Source organism: Mytilus edulis, chromosome 6 (genome assembly GCF_963676685.1).
Source record: "Mytilus edulis chromosome 6, xbMytEdul2.2, whole genome shotgun sequence".
Taxonomy (NCBI): domain Eukaryota; kingdom Metazoa; phylum Mollusca; class Bivalvia; order Mytilida; family Mytilidae; genus Mytilus; species Mytilus edulis.
In genome coordinates, this window is record NC_092349.1 from 25952921 (window position 1) to 25974190 (window position 21270).

Genomic DNA, 21270 nt, shown 5'->3' on the forward strand with positions numbered 1-21270 from the left:
TACAAAAGGCTATCTAAAAAGCCTCCAAGCACTCTGTTGTTTCTATATTTTCCAAGAAATTTTACTAGAAAAATAAAATTAGTTTTCCTTCTCTTTAATTTTTTTCTTAAACTGATCTATTAATAGAATTATATAAGTATTTAGATTATAGGGTTTAAAGAAAATCAATCAACTATATTTCACAGTTTTATTTTAGTCTTTGATTTATTGCAACAGTGAATTTTAATTTCTATGTTATAACAGTTTGACAAATAAAACAAACAATACTCTGTCAATATTGGTTTGAATAAAATTGTGTTAGATAATTATATGTCACATAGAGCTTAAATGAAATTCCATGAGCCCCTCCCCCTTTTTGAATCTTTAAAATGGTGCACCAACCTGTGTTTTTTTTTTTTTTTGCAGTCAAAAAGGAGTTATCATGATTTTTTTGTCTTAAATTGTGTTTGTTATTTTTAAAATTTTGATGATGAATGAATGAATAAAAACTCCATCTTACAACAAATGTTTGTGTACATTACATGAATGTCAGGGTAACTTTACCTGTCAGGTGTTTCTATCAAGTCACCAGGTGATAAAAACCAGATCAATGGTCCTGATTTATTTACTTTATGAAATGGACATCTAGACCCAAGTCAATATCATACATGTAATTATCTGCCTCTTAGGGGACATCACATACAAGGTCCTTAATGAGCCGTTGTACAAAGAATTTCTAAGTTTTGACAACGTTAATATAATACTTCCTGCACTGACAGAAAAATGTTTTTGATATCATAGTGAAATTTACATGGACAAAAATAGATTTGGACAGATTTAAACTCTCAGGTGACTTAGAGTGGTTCACCTGAGAAGTTTTAGTCCTCCTTTTTATTATGGTCTGCCGGTATGATTATAATGGATTTTAGCTGGATTTAGACACAAATTTGCATTGAATATATATTCCTTATGTACAGATTTAAAGCAAGGATTATGAATTTATTAACTTTGTAACGGATTAATATGCATATAACGGGTTTTATTTAGTGAATTTATGTCACCAAGTCTTAATGGAATAAAAAAGTTGTAAAACTTTTTATTGTGGGAATGTTATAAATTCTTGTTTGTTATTTGAGATTGTGTGAGTTTCTCTAAATTGTGTTTCAATCATGGAGGTTATGTTAGAAAGAAAATCGTCCCAACGACAATCAAATCGTGAGAAAAAACACAGAGATTTACAAAGGGAAGTTAGTGGAGGTTTTCAGGACTACGGTGATATTCAGAATGATTATTTGGATGAACGTGTACCTACTTATGTCTCCTCTTCCTATCAGGTATAGTATTTGTCAGACTTTTCAGAGTATGATATTATTGGACACTATTATAAGGTTATGGAACAGGTCTCAGGTTTCAACAATTTTTCAACAAAAGTTGTGTCAATGTTTCTACATTAAAAGGCTTTAGCTCTTTTTTGCTGACCAATTAATGGTCAGTAAAAGTTTGCTTCAACAAGTCATAGTTTAACATTAACATGTTGAAAGCTCATGATTTTTGATTTGTTTGAAGAATGACATTTTGCATTTTGAGGTCCCCAGATCAGCCACTATATTGACAATATGAAAGATAAACATATATTAAAGCACTATGGAAAAATATCAGCTGAACTTAAGATGCCTGATCCAAAGTTTGGCCTATGTTTTTCCCTTTTGTGTCCAGTTATCTCCAAAGATATGAACTGTAAGACAGAACACACCATCAAACGTCTAACACACAAATGGTTAAAAAAGATGACAATCAAACCTCTACTATTCTAGAAATGTAATGAAAATAGATTGATAAGCAATGTTCGGAAAAATTCCACGCTGAATGTTTATAGTTTTGACTCTTTCTTTCAATGAGACATGTAGAAGGGGGAATAGGATCTTTATTGGGACTGTGGGATCGGTAGTTTTTAAGCTCGGGATTTCGGGATTGACCCTTTCGGGATCCATGGATTCTTTTTTCTAATTTCAGGATGTCAGAATTTAAGTTTATTTAAATTCAGGACCTCTGGGACCTTGTGTTTTTAAGCCCCGGATTTAGGGATCAGGACCCCTCCTATCACCCCCCTCATGTAGAATACAATATAAGATACTATTTATTTTAAGTGAATGCATGAATGTCTGTTTATAGTAAATGAAAATTTGTCTTACTCATGAATGTAACACATGTTAACTTTTGTAAATATTATTTTATGAGAAATATACATAACATCAATATAATACCAGATGTATAAGGCAAGTTTTCTATTTTAATGATAGATATTTGATTGAGATGTTTTTCGCCTGACTCACAGACATATAGATCTAAGATCTAGAGTTGTACACTTATAGGACTATTCTGAGTAGCAGACTAAAGGTCCTAAGGATTATAAGAGTTAGATTCTGATAGGACTATTTCAGGCCGTCTCAAACATGGAGGTCCTTACAGGATCTGTAGAGTTCTATATAAGACTACTATTTTGTTACTAGTTAGTAATTCCAGATCCTTTAGTCCTGACATGAAGAGGTGATGGGTCTAAATTACAGTTTCTACATGTTCCAGGTATTGATATTTCTTCTTTTAAATTGTTATTGTTGTTTTCCCTGTTCAATATTTTTCCTTATAAATACTTTTGTATAATTCATTTTTGTTGTCACCATTTATGTTACTTAAAGTTGTAAACAAATGTTTCAAATATGAAGCTATTTTTTTTTTTAAACCTGGCATCATAATTGAGCCATAATATTTTCTAAATCCACTTTCAGAATTAATTTATCTTGTACGTAACTGCATCAGCTGCAAGGGTCAACAGAAGAATGGGTCTAAATTGTTTGGTCACTGCAGTAAACTCAGATGCCTTTTTTAAGAAAATTCTCTTACACAAATCAGTGGTCATGGATCCAGAAATGTTAATAAGTGGGGGCCCACTGGCTGCCTAAGAAAGGGTCTCCGCTCCAGTTATGCTTCAATGATTCCCTAAATAAACCACCAAATATCCACAAAAAGGAGGCTTGCAATAGTTCAGACGGGCCCCATGGGCTCACCGGCCGCTAAATCCCCTTCTGCAAATATGGATTTTTCTAAGGGCTTTGTCTTCTATTCTTATAATAAGTTAGACTACATTTATATTTAATGTAATTTATCTTATATTTAACACCCCTTTTAGCATCTTAAGATCTAGATGTTTAGATATACTAGTACTAGGAATATTACAAAATTTTCTTGGCCCATAAACATGATAAAATGCTGTAGTAAGCGTTGACATGATGTGTATATGACCCCAGGGCTTGTTGACATTTATTTGAAAGATTACTAACATTATATGGGACAAAAACGTGAAGAAATAAAAGTTTAATGGTTCATTAAAACTGTCAGTTCTAAGAAATTTCAAAAGACATGATTTGTTCACAATCAATCAACAATTTGTAATATAGGAATAACAGTTAACTACTGTTCGCAATGATTGTAGTAGGTCATTGGAGCAGGTTAATGTTTGGAAACAAATAGATATAGGAAGATGTGGTGTGAGTGCATAATATAGAATTGAATCAAAGTAATTTTGCACATTCAATAATGAATTAAAATTTATGAATGAATGGATACTCAGACTTGAATTTTTAAAGAGGATCTAATATAAATGGTTTTCTAATGCAAATATCTTTATTTTTCGTTCAGCATAATTGTGGACTTTTATTTAAAGTGCTATCATGTTTAATTGATGTTATTCCTAATCTTTCTTGCATATAGGCAATTTAATAAGTGCAATTAAATGGCCATTATGGAATTCAATCCATTTTTATGTTTGAATGTGCATGTGTGCAGTAAGCCTGTTATACGACTTTCTTCTTTACAAATTAGGGAGGATATTCAATTCAATTTGTTTTATTGTCAGCATAGTGAAAGTATTTCTGAAATATGTAACTTCTTGTTCATTTAAATATTACTTCCTTTAAAGTCTTTACTCTTCAACAACTTTCAATTTTTCTACCAGTTTTGTATGGGTTGGCTCGTCAGTCATCAGTCTCAAGATAAAGTGTTTTCTGTAGCTGTTATTTGTCTGTCTTTTTCTTTTTTGCCATGATGAAATGCCTCTGTCTTTCTTGGATTTATAGTTTTGATTGCCTTGTTCAGGTTACCAATTTTAAAGAAATTATAAAAGAAGAAAGGAGAAAATCTTCTCTCCTTTCTGTTTTCTTTTATTTTGTATACAGAACATCTTAGCATGTTCTATCAACACAAGACATTAGATATTAACTTTCTCTCACTAATAACTTGTCATTTATGATGTAAATATGATTTATGTACATTAACAATGTCATTACACTCTTTTCTTAAGTAACTATGTCAGGATTACATTATGTTTGTCTTCAGTGTGGTTTTTTCATCCTGAACATGCATGAAATATCTTCCACTGGACATTAAACAAACATTGTCCAGTATTTTTAAGTAGATTTAGTTTTTCCCTTTTGCTTCCTGAATCCAGATGAGATATTCACGTTTTTTGCTTGTCCACTTTAGCAGCTTTTTTCCCAATTATTGGCTCTTGAGAATTCTATCAAACAGATACATTTTATTCTCAACATATTTTTGAATTAATTATGTAAATTTATTTTGTTCTATAAAGGATACACATGTTTCATGTATCAACAATCTCTGTGTTTGTCAACATTGAGTGACAATTGGGGCTTTGACACAAATACAACATGATAAAATAAAATCCAGTTAGATGTTTGTTTAGTTAGTTACTCAAGAATGGCGGGACCTGTAATGAGATAATCTGAGCATTATCTATACTAGGAAACATTTTATCACTGAAAATTGTTTAATTTTATGTGTATGCAGATTAGATTAAATAAAAACTCTAAAAAGTGTTTCAAAATAAATAATAGTTATTGAGCTGTATCGGATAGAAATGGACCTTATGCAAATCAACATAAATACATGTACATCACAATTCAAACAGAAAGTCTGGGACTGTTTGCAAGTTCAATTGCATGCTTCAAAAAGGAAAAACTCTATTTTTTATTTCATTGTATTTTGTAAATGAATGTCCCAAAATCAAACAAAGTCATATATTACATGTACATATTAAAGGGGTACTAGCTACGATATATATAAAAAATAAAGTATGATTTTTTTTTAGATCAATCATTAATCAAATTGGAATAATGAAATAATTAATTGCTTTTAGCAATCAATTTCCTTTAATTTTGTTGAAATAAGCGATTAAACATAATTTTTGACTGATTCACTTGCAAGTGAAAACGTCATCATCATTCTAACCGGTATTCATGTGAACTTCAAGTTAACCCCTAGCTAGAGATTGACAACGCATGCATTGTACGTGTACTGGTTATTTAAAGAAAAAGAATGTCAACAATGAAAGTGAAACTACGGTAAATCATTTGATTACTAATTCGATGCACATAAAATCATTCTTATACGGTTAAAAGCAATGAGAAACATCTATTTTTAATCTATAAAATAAAATCAAACAGACCTATAAAAATGCAATTGCACGTGTTGGTTTAATCTTTTCGTATTTTTATTTTTGTTTACATCGCTTAATATATGGTCATCTGAGGTCAAATCGATAGTTATAATTAGCTGGCGTCTGAACTAAAATACACACGAAACGAACCTATATATTATCTACCCCATGCTCTGTAAACTGTTTATTTTAGACTTTTGATAGTTTGGATAAATGTTTTACATTGTTATAAACCAAATATGAGAATTTGAGTCAAATCGGTTACAATGAATTTGACAGCTAGTGCCCCTTTAAGGTACTCAATGCATTTTTGGTCGATTTCTATCCGATGCAGCTCACATAACATGTGTATAAATACAATAATATTATATATAAGAGGGCATTTAAAACTTGGGATTTTTGTTTTGTTTGAAGATTTGTATTTTTCATCTTAGGCCCCCAATTCGCAATATGATGAAAGATAACAATGGACATTTCCCAGCTGAAATTTAAGGACTCCTAACCTAAAGTTGGATACCGCATGCACCTGATTATGGCTTTTCCTGTTGTGTCCATTTAATTTGTATCACCTTTTATAGAATGATGTTAGAGATGGAAAAGGCATTGAGGATCAGTTTTGGAATAGCTGATTTTGGATAATTTAAATTGACAATTATATAATGTAAAGTGGTTACATTTAAAGGTTACATTTTAATGGTTTATGAATTACACCATGGATTGAATTATTATAAAAACCATATTTTCCACTTGAATTTTTGCTTATAAGAATTTTGTATCAAGATATATATATACATATGTAAGCAAGTAAAGATATATTGTTATACAATTTCATTGACACAGATTTTTGTAATACAAATTTAACTGAAGTGCATCTCTAAAAACACCTTGAAAAAGATATTAACTTGGGAACTATTCGTGTTTTCAAGTCTGGTATCATTTCCAATCAATATTGAAATTTTTTGAATAAATGAGGGTATGATATTGAACAAAATGTTACAATAATGGTCATGTGAATATTTGTATAGACAAATCTCTGAAATGAATCTTAAGGACTTTAACAAACATTACTTTTATTATCCATTTCCTTGGACTGAGTGTCCCCAGTATTAGGAGTAAGGTTTATATTGCAGTTTAACAATTATGCAAATAATATTGTTAAAATTCATAACAAAGAGAAATTGCCTACGTATCATAAAAGTTTATAATTGATAATAGCTAATATTGACTTAATGTAAAATATCCTTGTGAAAATTGTATTCATACTTTAAGTAAACCACTCAATTAAACTGTAGTTTGATACATTTAAGTAACGTATTTGTTACATGGTTATATTATTTCATGAATATGGGAATACGATCTTATAGTATTCCATTTAAATCATCAACATTATGAACGGATAATATCGGTTTTCATTAATTTGTGATTCAAACCTTGTGCATGTGGGGGTAAAGGCCCTTGATTTAAAAAAAATGCTAGATATTTTACAATGAGCAATATATGTGTATGGTATTTTTAGTGCTGAAAAGATAAATACAATTTTTGTTAACTTTTAGATTTTTTTACCAGTAATCATGTCATCATCATCAGAATTATAGGTTAATTTGTTCTTTAATTTTTAACATTAGCATACCTGAAATACATGTACAGTTCTTATATCAGATAATATTCTAGACCTCAGAGTAGTGAGTGACACTGTGATCATGAGAGTTAAGTGACAACAGAGTGAGTGTTATCATGTTCCAGAATATTATATAACTCAATAAACCTCAGATTTCTTTAAGAGCTAATGTAATTTACCCCAACATACATGTATCATCTCTACATGCCAGTTTTCAATTTCACAGAATCTGTCAGACATTTGGTGTACCCTAGCTAGTATTGGGCTTGCAGTTTAAATATTAGTTGAAGTTCATTATAACAAAATGTAGATTTAAGGTGAACAGGATTATACCTTATTTTGTTCAGCTGAAACTTTTTAATTGAATGTTGGTTTCTTAATATTCAGTGACAAATATTTCATGCACATAGGATAAAACAAATAAAAATAATTAATTGTTGCTTGCTTATTGTAAAATTGCACAATAAATGACAAAGAAATAATGGACAGCACTTGGTCCTGTGTCTAAGCTGACCACTGACTCCTGTTGTCCATCGAGCTTAACTTTACAGACAATTTGATATAATACGTATAAATGAAGATAAGGTATATGATTTCCAATGAAACAAATCTCCATCAGAGACAAAATGTCATAGAAGCTATTGAAGCAACTACAGGTGCCAAGAGGGCCTTTAACAATGAGCAAAACCCAAACTGCATAACTCTTAATTAATGTTTAGTTACACCAAAAGGCAGTTTAGTTACAATAAAATTAACGGTACCAATTTTCTTGCACCAGATGTGCATTTCGACAATACATGTCTCTTCAGTGATGCTCGTGGCCAAATTATTTATAATCCAAAGCTTATATAAAAGATGAAGAGCTATAATCCAAAAAGTCCAAAAAGTATAGCCAAATCCTTGAAAGGAATCAGAGCTTTGCATGAGGGAGATACATTCCTTAATTTATAATAATTCTATCATTTTGTAACAGTAAATTTTAATAACACAAAAAATCCGTATTTTCATGCCAGTACCGAAGTACTGGCTACTTGGGTGGTGATACCCTCGGGGACTAATAGTCCACCAGCAGAAGCATCGACCCAGTAGTAGTAATAAAATTAACGGTACCAATTTTCTTGCACCAGATGCGCATTTCGACAATACATGTCTCTTCAGTGATGCTCGTGGTCATCATTCTGCAGCAATCTAACATATACTGTGGTTTTATTATATATTCTCTTTGAAATGAATTTTCATGAATTTCTTGGCCAAATTAAGGTAAACAATGACATCAAATTTCCTAAATCCTCAAAAATTTGTACCCTGATTGAAATTAATGAATCGTCAGTAGTTAATAATGATAATAATTTTAAAAATAAACAACTTGAAAGTTGGGTCCCATCTGACAGAATAAGCAAATCCTGCATACCTGTATACCTGTATCATGACTTGGGTGTTTATTGATGTGTTAATAACCGTTCAATAAATAACTGAAATATCTATACACCATAATATCACTGATCTGAAATAGATTTAATTATTTCATAAGTTTGTCAACATACAATATATATATCCAATAAGTTGATCTACTTGTTGAATGTTATCAGCTTAAAGGGGGGAGGGAGGCAAATATGATTTTTTTTTATAAGATGAGTGAATAGTTGGGGAAACATATTATAATAAAGACCTGTTGGTCATAAAATGGGAACATATTAGAATCTTCGTTGACCATAACATTTATGTAAAAATTTGCAATTGATTTGCGCATTAAACCTGGCACATTATATTAAATGGATGATTATTTCTTTGTTAGTAGATTCTATTATTGTTCATTAACCATATGTTAACCTTTTGAGCCCTCAGAAATATTAAAGGGACAAAAAATCACCAGCAGATATTTCTTTGCATGGTTCTTTACTTGGTTCATCTGACCCTTGAAAATTGTTCAGGGAGACTATCATTAAAGAATCTAAAAGAGGAACGGCTTTTGTCAACGTAGATTTTTTTAATAATTTGTTAACTAATTACTTATATACATACATTTTATATATAAATCACCTGCAGGTTCATAATAGGCATTTTATTTTCGGTGGTCTGAGAACAATCTCCCTGTGGCTTAATTTTTCGTGGACAAACATATATAAATTTATTTGTTTATACTACAGCTGTCATAATATTATATGTGTATGCAGTTTAAAGGGATTATAAAGAAACTTTCTTAAGTAATATTGTTTTACCCTTTAGCCTCTTTTTAAAGATTTATATATCTGTTTTATTTACTCGTCAGTAAAAAGATCAAAAGCGTTACATCGCACATTGTGTAGGATCAAGTGACACAAATTTTAAAATTTTGGATAAAATATTCAGCAATTATATAGTTTGCATTGGATTAAAGGATTAAATTTTAACCGATTCTAACTAATGAATTGGTAACTGATAAATTTATTGAAATTGTATTATTAAGAAGAAGATTATAGTTTGTGTGTGTAATTCCTTATTAAATGGAACCTAATCTAACTTGAATAAATTGAATGGCTTGAAGTTGTTTTAGAATGAAAAGACGGATTTTAATTATGTACGATTTTCATCAAAAGAACTCCAATTTAATATTTTGAATATTTATCGAATTGGACATGTGTTGGATCTTTCGAAAACATTGCAAAAAATGAGCGAACTAACAATTAATAGAATAGAGATGAAGTTTTAATGGAATGAAGCATTATGCAAATCTAATTTCCAAGTGTTACAACATTTGGAATATTTAATGGCTATTTACATGTGGAAAACTCCCAATAAGGGACTGTAACAGAAAAAAACAATGACGGGTATCAAACGACCTATTCCTATAAGTGGGATGGATTTACTCCCAAACATGTATACGCCAGGGATGTTTACTAATAAAAAGGATAACATTCCATTCTCAGTGGTTTTGCAACAGGTAAGAACCTGGGTTTGGTCTATACTAAATATATAATGCAAGGATGAAATAATTGTCATCTTCCAGTTGGTGCTTTTTCTTGGAAAATTTGATTTTTCAAAGCAATTATCTTTATAATGTTACAATGTCTTAAAATATATGCGTACATTTCCCCCCACCACCCTAGTTAAACAGGGGCAGTTCATTTTTAAAATGGACTTTGGAATCTAATGTTTCATATGGCTTTACTATCATTGCCAATTAGCAGGACATTTAGCAACCAACAATCATCATGCAATCATTGCCAATTCACCTCATATTGAAGTTGCATATAAAGCCATCTGAGCCTGTATGGTTCAGAGCTTTTAAACTGAAGCAAATAATCTACAAAATTTGAGTCACCTGGATCTCATGTTGAGTATTTTGTCAGTGCACAGTCTTATACAAACATAGCATTAAAATATATCTTGTTCTATGTACCGGTCTTTACAGATGCCATCACAATTATTTTTTTACTATATCGGGTGAAACAATTATAACTTATAATTCCTCTATTAAACATTGTTAAAAAGAAGGCCAATTAAATGGCATTGACAGATCAATTTATAATTTGGTATGAATGTTTTCCTGATGCTTTATAATAAATGAATAATTCTTTTCTTTTTAGAATCGTAAACTTTCGGAAGATAAAGACAGACATCTTCAAAAGAGGGTATCAGAACTGCAGACACAAGTCCAGCGACTGGAGAGGAAGATCTCATTACTCAACAATGAAAATGAATCAATAGTAAGTTACAGGGATGAAAAACAAAAAATGGAATTTGGAATGTTTAATTTTGAAGTTACTGATTGTGTAGATCGTCCTGAACATATATATCAGAAGATGTGATGTGAGTGCCAATGAGACAACTCTCAATCCATGTCACAATTTGTAAAAGCAAACCATCATAGGTCAACGTTCGGTCTTCAACATGAATCCTTGGCTCACACCAAACAGCAAGCTATAAAGGGCCCCTAAAAGACTAGTGTGAAACAATTCAAACAGGAAACCAATGGTCTAATCTATATAAAAAAACTGAGAAACAAAAAACACCTATGAACCACTTCAACAAATGACAACCATTGAACAGGCTCCTGATATTGGCCACTGGATGTTAAGTTAACAACAATAATCAGTCTAATTGTTGAAGATTGAAGTTTTTAACAATCTTGACTGGCAATACAGCCCTTTCATGATCGTGAAGATGTGTTTGGGTTCTTTAATGTCCATGGAATCACTCAGTCATGAATTTTCTATTCTATATATAAGAAATCTATTACATTCATTGAAATAAAAATGACGATCATAAAAATAAAAATATCTGTGTTATACTAAGATTTATATTGTAATATATCTGCTGTATTTGTTCACAGTTTTGAAGTTTTATTTATTTACATAGTAGGAGATTTCAATGTTTGTCAATTGATAGTGTTGAAGGTCCTGGTCCTCCCTTCACATAAATCAGGATAACGTAAATACCGAACTTTCAATCTGATTCAGATATATTTCACCGATCAATACAAAAATTTAAATTACCGTATAAATATATATCGGATTTCCTCTTTTGTCATTTTTGATGAATGTTTTGGACACTGAGTAATGGTGTGGTATTTTGTCAGGTACACAGTTATATGTTGATACAGATTTACATAATTACAATTGACAAATTCCGATATATCTCAAGGTCATTGCTAAGATTGTAAAGCTATGTTGTTTAAGGATGTTCTTAGGTGAAATTAAAAGAATCTAGAATTTTAAATTGATACTAAAAGACAGAAGAGCATTAGTTAAAGCAAAAAATTAGCTCAGATCTTGATAGATTATGGAGCTGACCTTTCAAGATATTCATCATGTTTATTATAATTTCAATTTTTCAAAAATGGCGGGAAAAGGCTGACAAATTACCTTATATTTGCATTGGTATTTTTTGGGTCTCAAATAAAAAAATAAATCCTCAACCTGACGTTAAAATACACCCTTAAGGGTTAATTGATTTTAAGTATGACTATATGCATTCAGTATCAATTTTCTCTTTATTGCCTTATACTTTTTCATGAAGTGTAAACTCCAAACAGAAGTTGTCTGTTGCACCACTGTCTGGTGTTTTTGGGAGGATTGAGACACCTGCTAGCATGCAACATTATTTAAACCAAGCATTCTGTATGTTGCTGACCCTTCATTTGTTGTTGTATATCATATTTGTTTTTTTTTATTGTCTTGTACAGGAATCAGACCTTTTTCTAGTTAGGATTGTTTTACATTTGTCATTCCAGGCCTTTTATGGCTTGCTATTAGCAGCAAATGGGTTTTGTGCATTTTTGAAGGCCATGATATGGAGACCTTTTAAGTTGCTGAAAATTTCGACGTCATTTGGTCTCTGGGGGAGAGTTGTCCCATCAGCAAACATACCACATCTTCTTTAATATTTTCTTATACCAAAATATTTTCCAGACCTTTAGAACTGACATAAGTACTATTGACCTCATCTTTTATGACATACAAATAATTGAGACACTTGGTAACATAATTGTGCCCTAGTTTCTATCTTTGCCCAAATTGGTCGCTACTCTTTATTTCAAGTAGGTCAAATTTTATTTCGAAATCTTAAACCTTATTTATATCGGTCATATTTTTTTCAATCTGACGATCACAGAAAATCGATGAGGATTATAAAGATTCAAATTTTTGACTTGACCGAAAAACATATACATGCGAAAATATTAAATACCTGTTTAAACCATTAAAGAGATAATCATCATCAAATATCCAATTTGGAATTGTAACAAATTGATAAGTCATTGTGTATATGTCATGTTTTGTCATAATAGATATCACCTATATTTCTTCAAATGAATTATGTCTGTTACTTTATTATATACCAAAGACACACGTAGTAACAAGGATTAAATAAATCGCGGGGGGGGGGGGGGGGGGGGGGGGTGGGTTGGATAAAAAACTAGCATAACTGCTTAAGAGCATGTCCTAACCTTAGCAACATCTTTTATGGTTATCTTAATATATCTTAGTACCACTCCATTTATGGCTTTTCTCTATGCTATGTCATAAAAAAAGTTTATCCACTATCAATCATATTTAAAACAAAATGTTTTTCAAAATGATTGACAATTTTGTTATATGTCTAATATTTATTTCATACATTTTTTTAACATTCATTTATTCCTATGTATTGAGTTTCTTATTACAAAATCATCTTACACCTATCTTCCAGCCAATATATTTTATTGTGAGTCCGTTTTCACTGAACTAGTACACACTTTATTTAATGACCAGCTGAAGCCTACCTCTGGTTGCTGGATTTTCTCACTGTTTTGAAAACCCATTGAAGGCCTTGGGCTGTGTTCTGCTTTTTGGTTGGGTTGTGGTCTATTTGACACATTCCCCACTGCCAGTCTCAATTTTACTTTAGACTAAAGATATCAAAGGAATTGTTTGAGTTTTGGAAATATTAAGAGTTTGTTAGATTCTGGTTATGTTCTCCTGTGACACAAGCTGTGTATCAAGTCTTAAGTCTAATTCAAACCTGAATTGACCTATTACATTTTTTAAGAAGTTAAAAAATTGCAAGACAGATAAATGCCTAAAATATTCACCTGTCCTTTTGAACTGGCTAACCTCTTAAACTGTCAAAAAGTTTGAGACCACAGACCAGTTCTCATTAGTTTATAGTATGACTTAGTTTTTTGTTTACAAAGAGATCAGAAAATATTTCTAAACCACAGTAATTGTACTTTATTGTGTTTAGTAAGATTGAGAATCTATTATTTACATCTGACATATAATACCTTTTGTTTTTGAGGCAGACAAAGTATATAGCATTCATGACATTAGTCACAGTTTTTATATTAGTGTACCTCTGACCTTTCACTCCTACACATGTAAACATACCTGTACTTACCTGGATATTTTTTTTTTTAAAGTTATGAATTTTCAGTATTGTTATTTTCCTTTAGTAGATGAGTATCTGAGTACCCCACAAAAAAAAAAGAAAAAAAAAGGCATATATTTTGTTATTACTTCAAAATGTCTGCAATATTTTAATCATCCTATAATTATGAAAATACTGCAACAAATGGGTACCCCTCCTCACCCCTCCCCCTTTCCAACTCAAAAAACAAAAGAAAAGAAAAAGCAAATATTTTTTTTTAACTTCAAAATGCCTGCAATATCTAACAAAAATAGATTTCATATAAATTGATATTTCTTAATTCTTTATTTCAGAAAAAACGTCAGGATGAGAAAAAACCATTAGAAGAAAAAATAAAAACTTTAAAGAAAAGAAATGCAGAACTTGCAGCAATTGCCCGTCGCTTGGAAGAAAAGGCCAAACATTTACAACAAGAAAATATTAAGGTAGATAGCATATTGCTTTATGAAGATCAATTGAACAAATTACACTACTAACTAAAGATTGGTATGAGTTTAAGATATCTCAACCTTATTTCTTTTTCTTGAAAAAATAAAATATATCTCATTCATATGCAGAGGGTAAACAGGAAAAACAGGAACTTCGAAGTATGCATAGTAGAGCTGAAATTGACCATGATGTGGGAGTATACATATCTATGTTTTGTGGATATCTAAGAGAACCATGAATTAGATGTACAGCTGCAAATTATTTATAAACTTGTAAGCGAAAAGCACAAAATCTAGTACTGCCCTTAAAGAAAATTGATTCACATAAAGTTGAGAGTTCTCAGAATCTTTTCACTTAGAAGTTAATTGAAATAGATACTTGGATAAGAAGTCATAATTACTGGGAATGTCCATAATACATCTATTTCCTTCTAGGTTTATAGTTTTTATTGAGTAACTAAATTTGTAAGGAATGCTTCAAAGTTAAACATTTCTATCACAAAGTACTATGTTGTTAAATAGAAAAAAGTGTAGGACAGTAAAATTCCTTCTTAACAATTTTATGTAGGAAATTCTATATTGCCACAGATTCCCCCCAAAAACGCTGTTATTGTATTGATATAGCTTTCTGAAATTCATCTAGTTTGCACTCAGAGAGTTTGCAAGGGTCATAATAAATGGGGGTTTGTAGTACTTTGTACATCGACGAACATCAAACATAGTAGCCATTTCATGAATAAAAATAAAAACTTAGCAAAGACGTACATTTAAAAAATTAATTTGCACAGTTAAGTGAGTAATGAGCTTCAAGCAAAAAAGGTGAAATAAAAGTTGCAAACTTGTTGCACAAAAATCATCCTTTACCACCATCTTTTACCTGAAGGATATAGTTTCATCCACATAAGGTGTACTTGAGATTAATGCCAAAACAAATTGATATAGTATTTAGTCCAGTCCAGTAAATACTTCTTATAAAGGTAACATCATCATTGTCTAATTGGTTTACCTCTGTCCATTCATAGATAAATATAAAATTTAATGAAAATTTAATGCAGGGTGACCAGAGCAAAAATTTTCTACCTTGTCATTGCCTAGGAGCAGACGACAGTTGGACAAATAAACATAGCTGGGAGTCTGATCAGATAAAATATTTGTACAGTGAACTATGTGTCATTATTGTGTCATATCTGTGTAGTACATGTGGATCAACATTTATTATTTAAGGAATATATTCTCTAATGATTCGAAAAATTTTAAGAAGTAATTAATGAATTAGTGAGGAAATTTAATTATGTTAATTCAGTGTTTATTAAACGGATTAGGGAAAGACTTTGAACTTTTAATCTGAATGATCTTCAATATGATTGTGTTTAAACTTTATAATTTTCAGTTCAAGAGGACATGAATTCAATTTTCTTCTGGTTTTCCATTAGAGCATTTCATTTTCTATTCAGAATTCTATTGACTTCACCAAAAAAGTTTGACTTTCAGAATTTTAATATTTATTCTCATGGATATTAACAGGAATACATTTTGTGTTTTATTGTGAAGATTATGGATTAGTTGTCTTTAAAATCAACTCTATAGCAATGTGTTCTTGGATTATGTTTAGAAAACAAATACAAAACTTCCATGCATTTGTATAAAATGTCTTTTTGTTGGGAGGAACTTTTTGACAAAGATTTTGTAATGGTAGGTTCGTTGAACACAAGATTTTTTACTTACAAAAGACAATTTTATCCTTAAGCTAAAGTATTGTGTATAGTTTTTATACTCATCATATAAACAATAAGTGTAATAAAGTTTCAGGCCCGAAAATATATTTTGTTGAAGGATTTTAGATACTAATAAATTAAATATTTATGACCACACTCCTTCTGAACTATGAACTGTGGATTAATTTATTTTCATTGGTACCAATTTTCGTAGATTGAGAAAAACTTGCACTTTCATGGATATTTGAATTTATGGTTTTGCCAATGACTGCATACAACCTTATAGAACTTTGTAATTTATTGAACATTTAAATTGAGGTTTAACTGTATCCACGAATTCCAAGAAATGTAATGAATCCACAGTAACACCAAATCTCTTATTAGTTATTAACCCTCTCCTTCATGAATTTTTTTTTTTAAATACTTGATTCGCATAGGATTTTTTCAATAAAATAATAATCATCAGGTTTAAAGTATTAATGCATTGGGGAAAACAAATATTTCATCAAATAAATTTAAGTGAGATAATCTTATGAATATCCTTTTCATATTGGATACAATTTTTTTTAAGTCTGATGCAGACATTTCCTAGTCAAAGCGTTTCAATTTAGGTACTACACAGGCGTCAAAAGGCGTCATCATGGAGTAAAGGGGGGTGGCGTCAAAAGGCGTCATTATGGAGGAAAGGAAATACAGGTATAAAAATGTCATAAGACTATCATGTGAGATTTTCATGTCTTATTATCTCAAATTGTCAAACTAATTTTTCTCTTTTTCATATTTTATTCAGAAAGTCAAAGAAGATGGTCATGGCCATCCTGAAACGGACCATTTGAAGAAAATGTTTGCCCGCCAACGTGCCAAAGACCTTTCGGAGCATGCTAAAGCTATGCTAGCCAAAGACAGGGAGATTGAGGAACTACGCAAAAAATGTCAGGAACTGGCCGATCAACTTAGCAATGCTGAATTTCTCGGTCCTGAGGTTTGTCTGAAGACATTTAGATGTTGTATTTAAGTGAGATTAAGGGATGTTTAACAAGTATGCATACAAATAAGTCTAGCTTGATTGGTATAAAAGATTTGGTATGATTGCCAATGATACAGATAGGGAATTAAAGATTTGGTATGATTGCCAATGAGACAGATAGTGAATGACCAGAAAGGCCACCTTATATTGGTATAAAAGATTTGGTATGATTGCCAATGAGACAGACAGGGAATGACCAGAAAGGCCATCATATATTGGTATAAAAGATTTGGTATGATTGCCAATGAGACAGATAGTGAATGACCAGAAAGGCCCCCTTTTATTGGACTGAGAACCATGTTATCATTAGACAATTGTTTGGTGGTGTACATTGCTTATGATATCACAAGCTCTGTTACGGCAGGACGTCCTCTTTATGCATTTATTGCTTTAAACAAGATTCATAATATATGGTGAAGTTCTTTATAGATGGTTGACAAATTCTTGATGACTGTAATCAAATATAGATTGCTTGGTTTTGTGATTAAGATAAATCTAGGTAAACTATTTATAACAGGCTATTATTTGAACTTGGAATTATTTTTAATTATGGACTTTGCTTAATTTCTTGTGCTTGAAATTTTTAATAAATTCCATGTTTATTTGGTATTATAATGTTTTAAGCAGTTCATAACACTTCCCATACAATGTATTTTGTATAGATAGTGTTGTGAGCAGCACAGTACATTCTATTGAAAGTGTACTATCTTCTTTGTAATAGAAAGCGTTGTGCGCAGCACAGAACATTAAAGTACAAAATAAACATGGAATTTATTAAGAATTCCAAGCACAAGAAATTATGTAAATTCCATAATTAAAAATAATTCCAAGTTTAAATAATAGCCTGTTTTATACAGTTATGGCAGATACAGAGTGCCTGGAGAGAACCAGGATTGATAGAAAAGCAGTGCAAGTCAAACAGAAACAAAAAAAATACAAGCATGTAAAAGAAAATAAGACAACTTATCAAAGGGAAGATTAGTAGAAAACATTATGTTACTGAACGGCAGAAAAGTTTTCATATTCAAACGGTGAAGGGGATGATGTTTATAAAGTAACGCAAAAAAATATTCAATTATTTCACTGACCTATCAGGAGTTATTTAAATGGTTAATTTGAAAACTTGTTGTCTATTTTTAGAATGTACAGATGTATGAAGAGAAAGAAGAATTAATTAGTATTATCAAACAGGCAGCAAAAGAGAGACTTACCATGGAGAAACAGATTGCTAAAATCAAACCAGTAAGTGGAATTATAGGACAAATGAGTGGTTGAGCTAGCTTTAAAACCAGTAATCCAACCATTTTTTTTTTTAATCCAATCATATTTTTTTTTAATCCAACCTTGTACATAAGGATATGACAGTTGTTTTCTGTTTGTTTGAGCTTTTGCTTTATGACATTTTATAAGAGACTTTCCGATTTGAATTTTCTTGGACTTTTGTATTTTTGTTATTTTACTTTTTCTTATAATCGATGAAATTTCTCTGATCTGTCATAAAATGACAAGGTTATGAAAAGACTGTTATAAATTGATGGTATATAAACAAAACTAAAAATATAGAAGAAAACGAAAGGTATGTGTCTTTATTTTTAAGATATATATAAGCCATTGAAAATAAGGATTGAAATTATTTTCTTGATTTTTTCCTCTTTTATCTTTTAATCTGGGTTTTTTTTTCCAACAACTATGAAAAGATAAGTTTTTGCTTTTTAAACTATATAAAAAATGTTGGTGCAATTACTTTTTTTTAATCTAAAATGTATATTAGCAAAAAAGTTCTGAATAAAAGGTTTATAGAAACTCGCCTCAAGAGTCAGATTACTGGAGTAATATGTAAGGGGAGATAAATCTGTCAGCCTTGATAACTTTTCCAATCAAAACCATATATTGACTTTAGTAAGGGGAAATAACTCTGATGATCTTAGAATTAGTGAACAAATTATAAAGATCAATTTAGTGAAATGATATGGAAGTTGATTGATTGACAACATCTTGGTTGAAATGATGAATTTACAAATAGAATGAGGCTTGTTAACTAGTAATTCCCATATGGATAATGAAATGATTTGTACTAGATAACAGAAAATCTCATGTTGACAGAATTATTAAATGCTTCTGGCACTTGTAACTGTTGACAAGTTCAGACAATTGTGAAAAATATTTCCAGTTCATAACAAATATCATTTTCATAGAAGAATACGGTACAATGGTTTTCCCTTTACACGTAGTTAAACCTTAATTATTACAAAAATATTTAAAACACCACAATAAAAACAGATTTTTAATAGCACACACAAGATTTAACAAAACACCGCTATAATAACATATTATCCTGTCAAACACAATATTTAATGAAATACCAATATTGGAGAAATACCAAAGGTCACTCTGTCTTCGACAAAACACATGATACCATAATCTGATTTAATAATTTGTAAGTTTTATTACGGCTACCACCTACTACCAATTACTGGTTAATTCTTGAAGACAAATTAACAATTAAAAATATTAATGAGAAGCAGGGGGTGGGTGGGGGAGGCGACAGATTCATTTATTATTAACATGAAATCAGCAGAAATGAGGGATAGAATTGTCATGTTTGTTGTACATTTGAGCATCGTTTAACAAATATAAATAGATCTGATTGAAAAAGGTAGGGTTTGGAGAGCTAATTGTTTTTAAGCATGAGATAAACAGGAGTTATTGATTTGTTTGGGTTGCGTATGAAATATGGATATATGGTATATGTTTCATCAAAAATCAAATTGATTGACTGATAAATTGATAAAAGTTAGGCATTGCTATTTTTATTTTATTGGTCAATATGTAACAAAGTAAATGTAGTCAAGTCAGGTTACAAGAACAAAATACAAAAATGAATGATAGTCTCTGATTTTAAATAAAGGCAACAGTAGTATACCGCTGTTCAAAACTCATAAATCCATGGACAAAAAACAAAATCGGGGTAAAAAACTAAAACCGAGGGAAACGCATTAAATATAAGAGGAGAACAACGACACAACACTAAAATGTAACACACACAGAAACGGACCAAGCATAGACAAAATCCCACGAGAATAACAAATATAACATCAAAATCATTAAGTTATCAATCATCTTCATACCTTGCCCACTAGGGGCCTCAGTGGCAGAGTGGTCTTAAGTTGTTACTACTGTAATCCCTAGCCAGTCAACACTCATGCTAGGGGCACTCAAATCAAATCTTAATTGACTAAGATTGTCAGTTTTCCAATCAAAAGGTCAGTGATTTTTTCTGGGGAATCCAGTTTCCTCCACCTATAAAAACTGACTTCCATAAAAAAAAAAAGAAAAAAAAAAAGTAGTGCTTAAAAGTGGCTTTAAAAACCGAAAATCAAAAATCAAAAAAACCTTGCCTACTAAATTTTTTATGAAAAATTTGATTTAATCAGATTATCTCTTTTGAGTCACAATTTTACTCTTGGCTTTTAGTTTAAATAACAAATGTTAAAACGACCAAATTGAAATTGATCATTACTTCAGAAAGTGGTAGCATGCATGTACTGTTTGTTTAGAACCTTTCTGTTGCAAAAAAAAGCAATATTGCTTTATTTCTCTAATTGTATTAGTTCCACTGTTGTAAAACGCTATAAAATGTTGGAGGATATAGAAACAAAATTTAATCAGGGTAATAGGTTACAGGGGATTTAACAAATTGTATCATCGTAGAATTGTTTTCTCTCATTAAGTCACGCAATTGATTGCTTCCTAACTTTAGGAGACAAATGATCAAATTGTTTTTTGTAGCCACGCTAAAGTACAATTTGTCAGACATCTGCTAAACATTTAATTGGATGTTGTTAACTATGTTTGTTTTGATTGGACGATATAAAGATGAAAGGGGTTGTTGGGTAAAAGTCAATGAGACAGTGAGCCACCAATGACACAATAACCAAAAGATAGCTTGAGTAAAAGTCAATGAGACAGTGAGGCCAGCCACCAATGACACAATAACCAAAAGATAGCTTGAGGTCAATGTTTTCCCAGTTTATGTTTTGTACATGCACAGCTACCAAAATGTTTTTCAATGTTCAAAAAAGAGATTTTATATACTTTCTTGCTTG

The 21270-nt window shown here is 30.8% G+C and overlaps 1 protein-coding gene across 47 annotated transcripts in view; it reads left to right on the plus strand.

Annotated features, from left to right (window-relative positions):
* The window catches only part of LOC139527410 (RIMS-binding protein 2-like), a 131155-nt gene that overhangs the window by 21097 nt on the left and 88788 nt on the right, over positions 1 to 21270 (plus strand). For 41 of the 47 annotated variants that reach the window (XM_071322830.1, XM_071322825.1, XM_071322828.1 and 38 more), the window contains 4 exons: positions 10676 to 10795; positions 14288 to 14419; positions 16928 to 17119; positions 18305 to 18406. In XM_071322830.1, coding sequence (XP_071178931.1) covers positions 10676 to 10795; positions 14288 to 14419; positions 16928 to 17119; positions 18305 to 18406 — 546 coding nt within the window. Of the gene's footprint in view, positions 1 to 790; positions 1314 to 9127; positions 10030 to 10675; positions 10796 to 14287; positions 14420 to 16927; positions 17120 to 18304; positions 18407 to 21270 lie in introns of those variants that run through there. The other 6 variants (XM_071322856.1, XM_071322867.1, XM_071322871.1 and 3 more) reach the window with 3 other exon arrangements.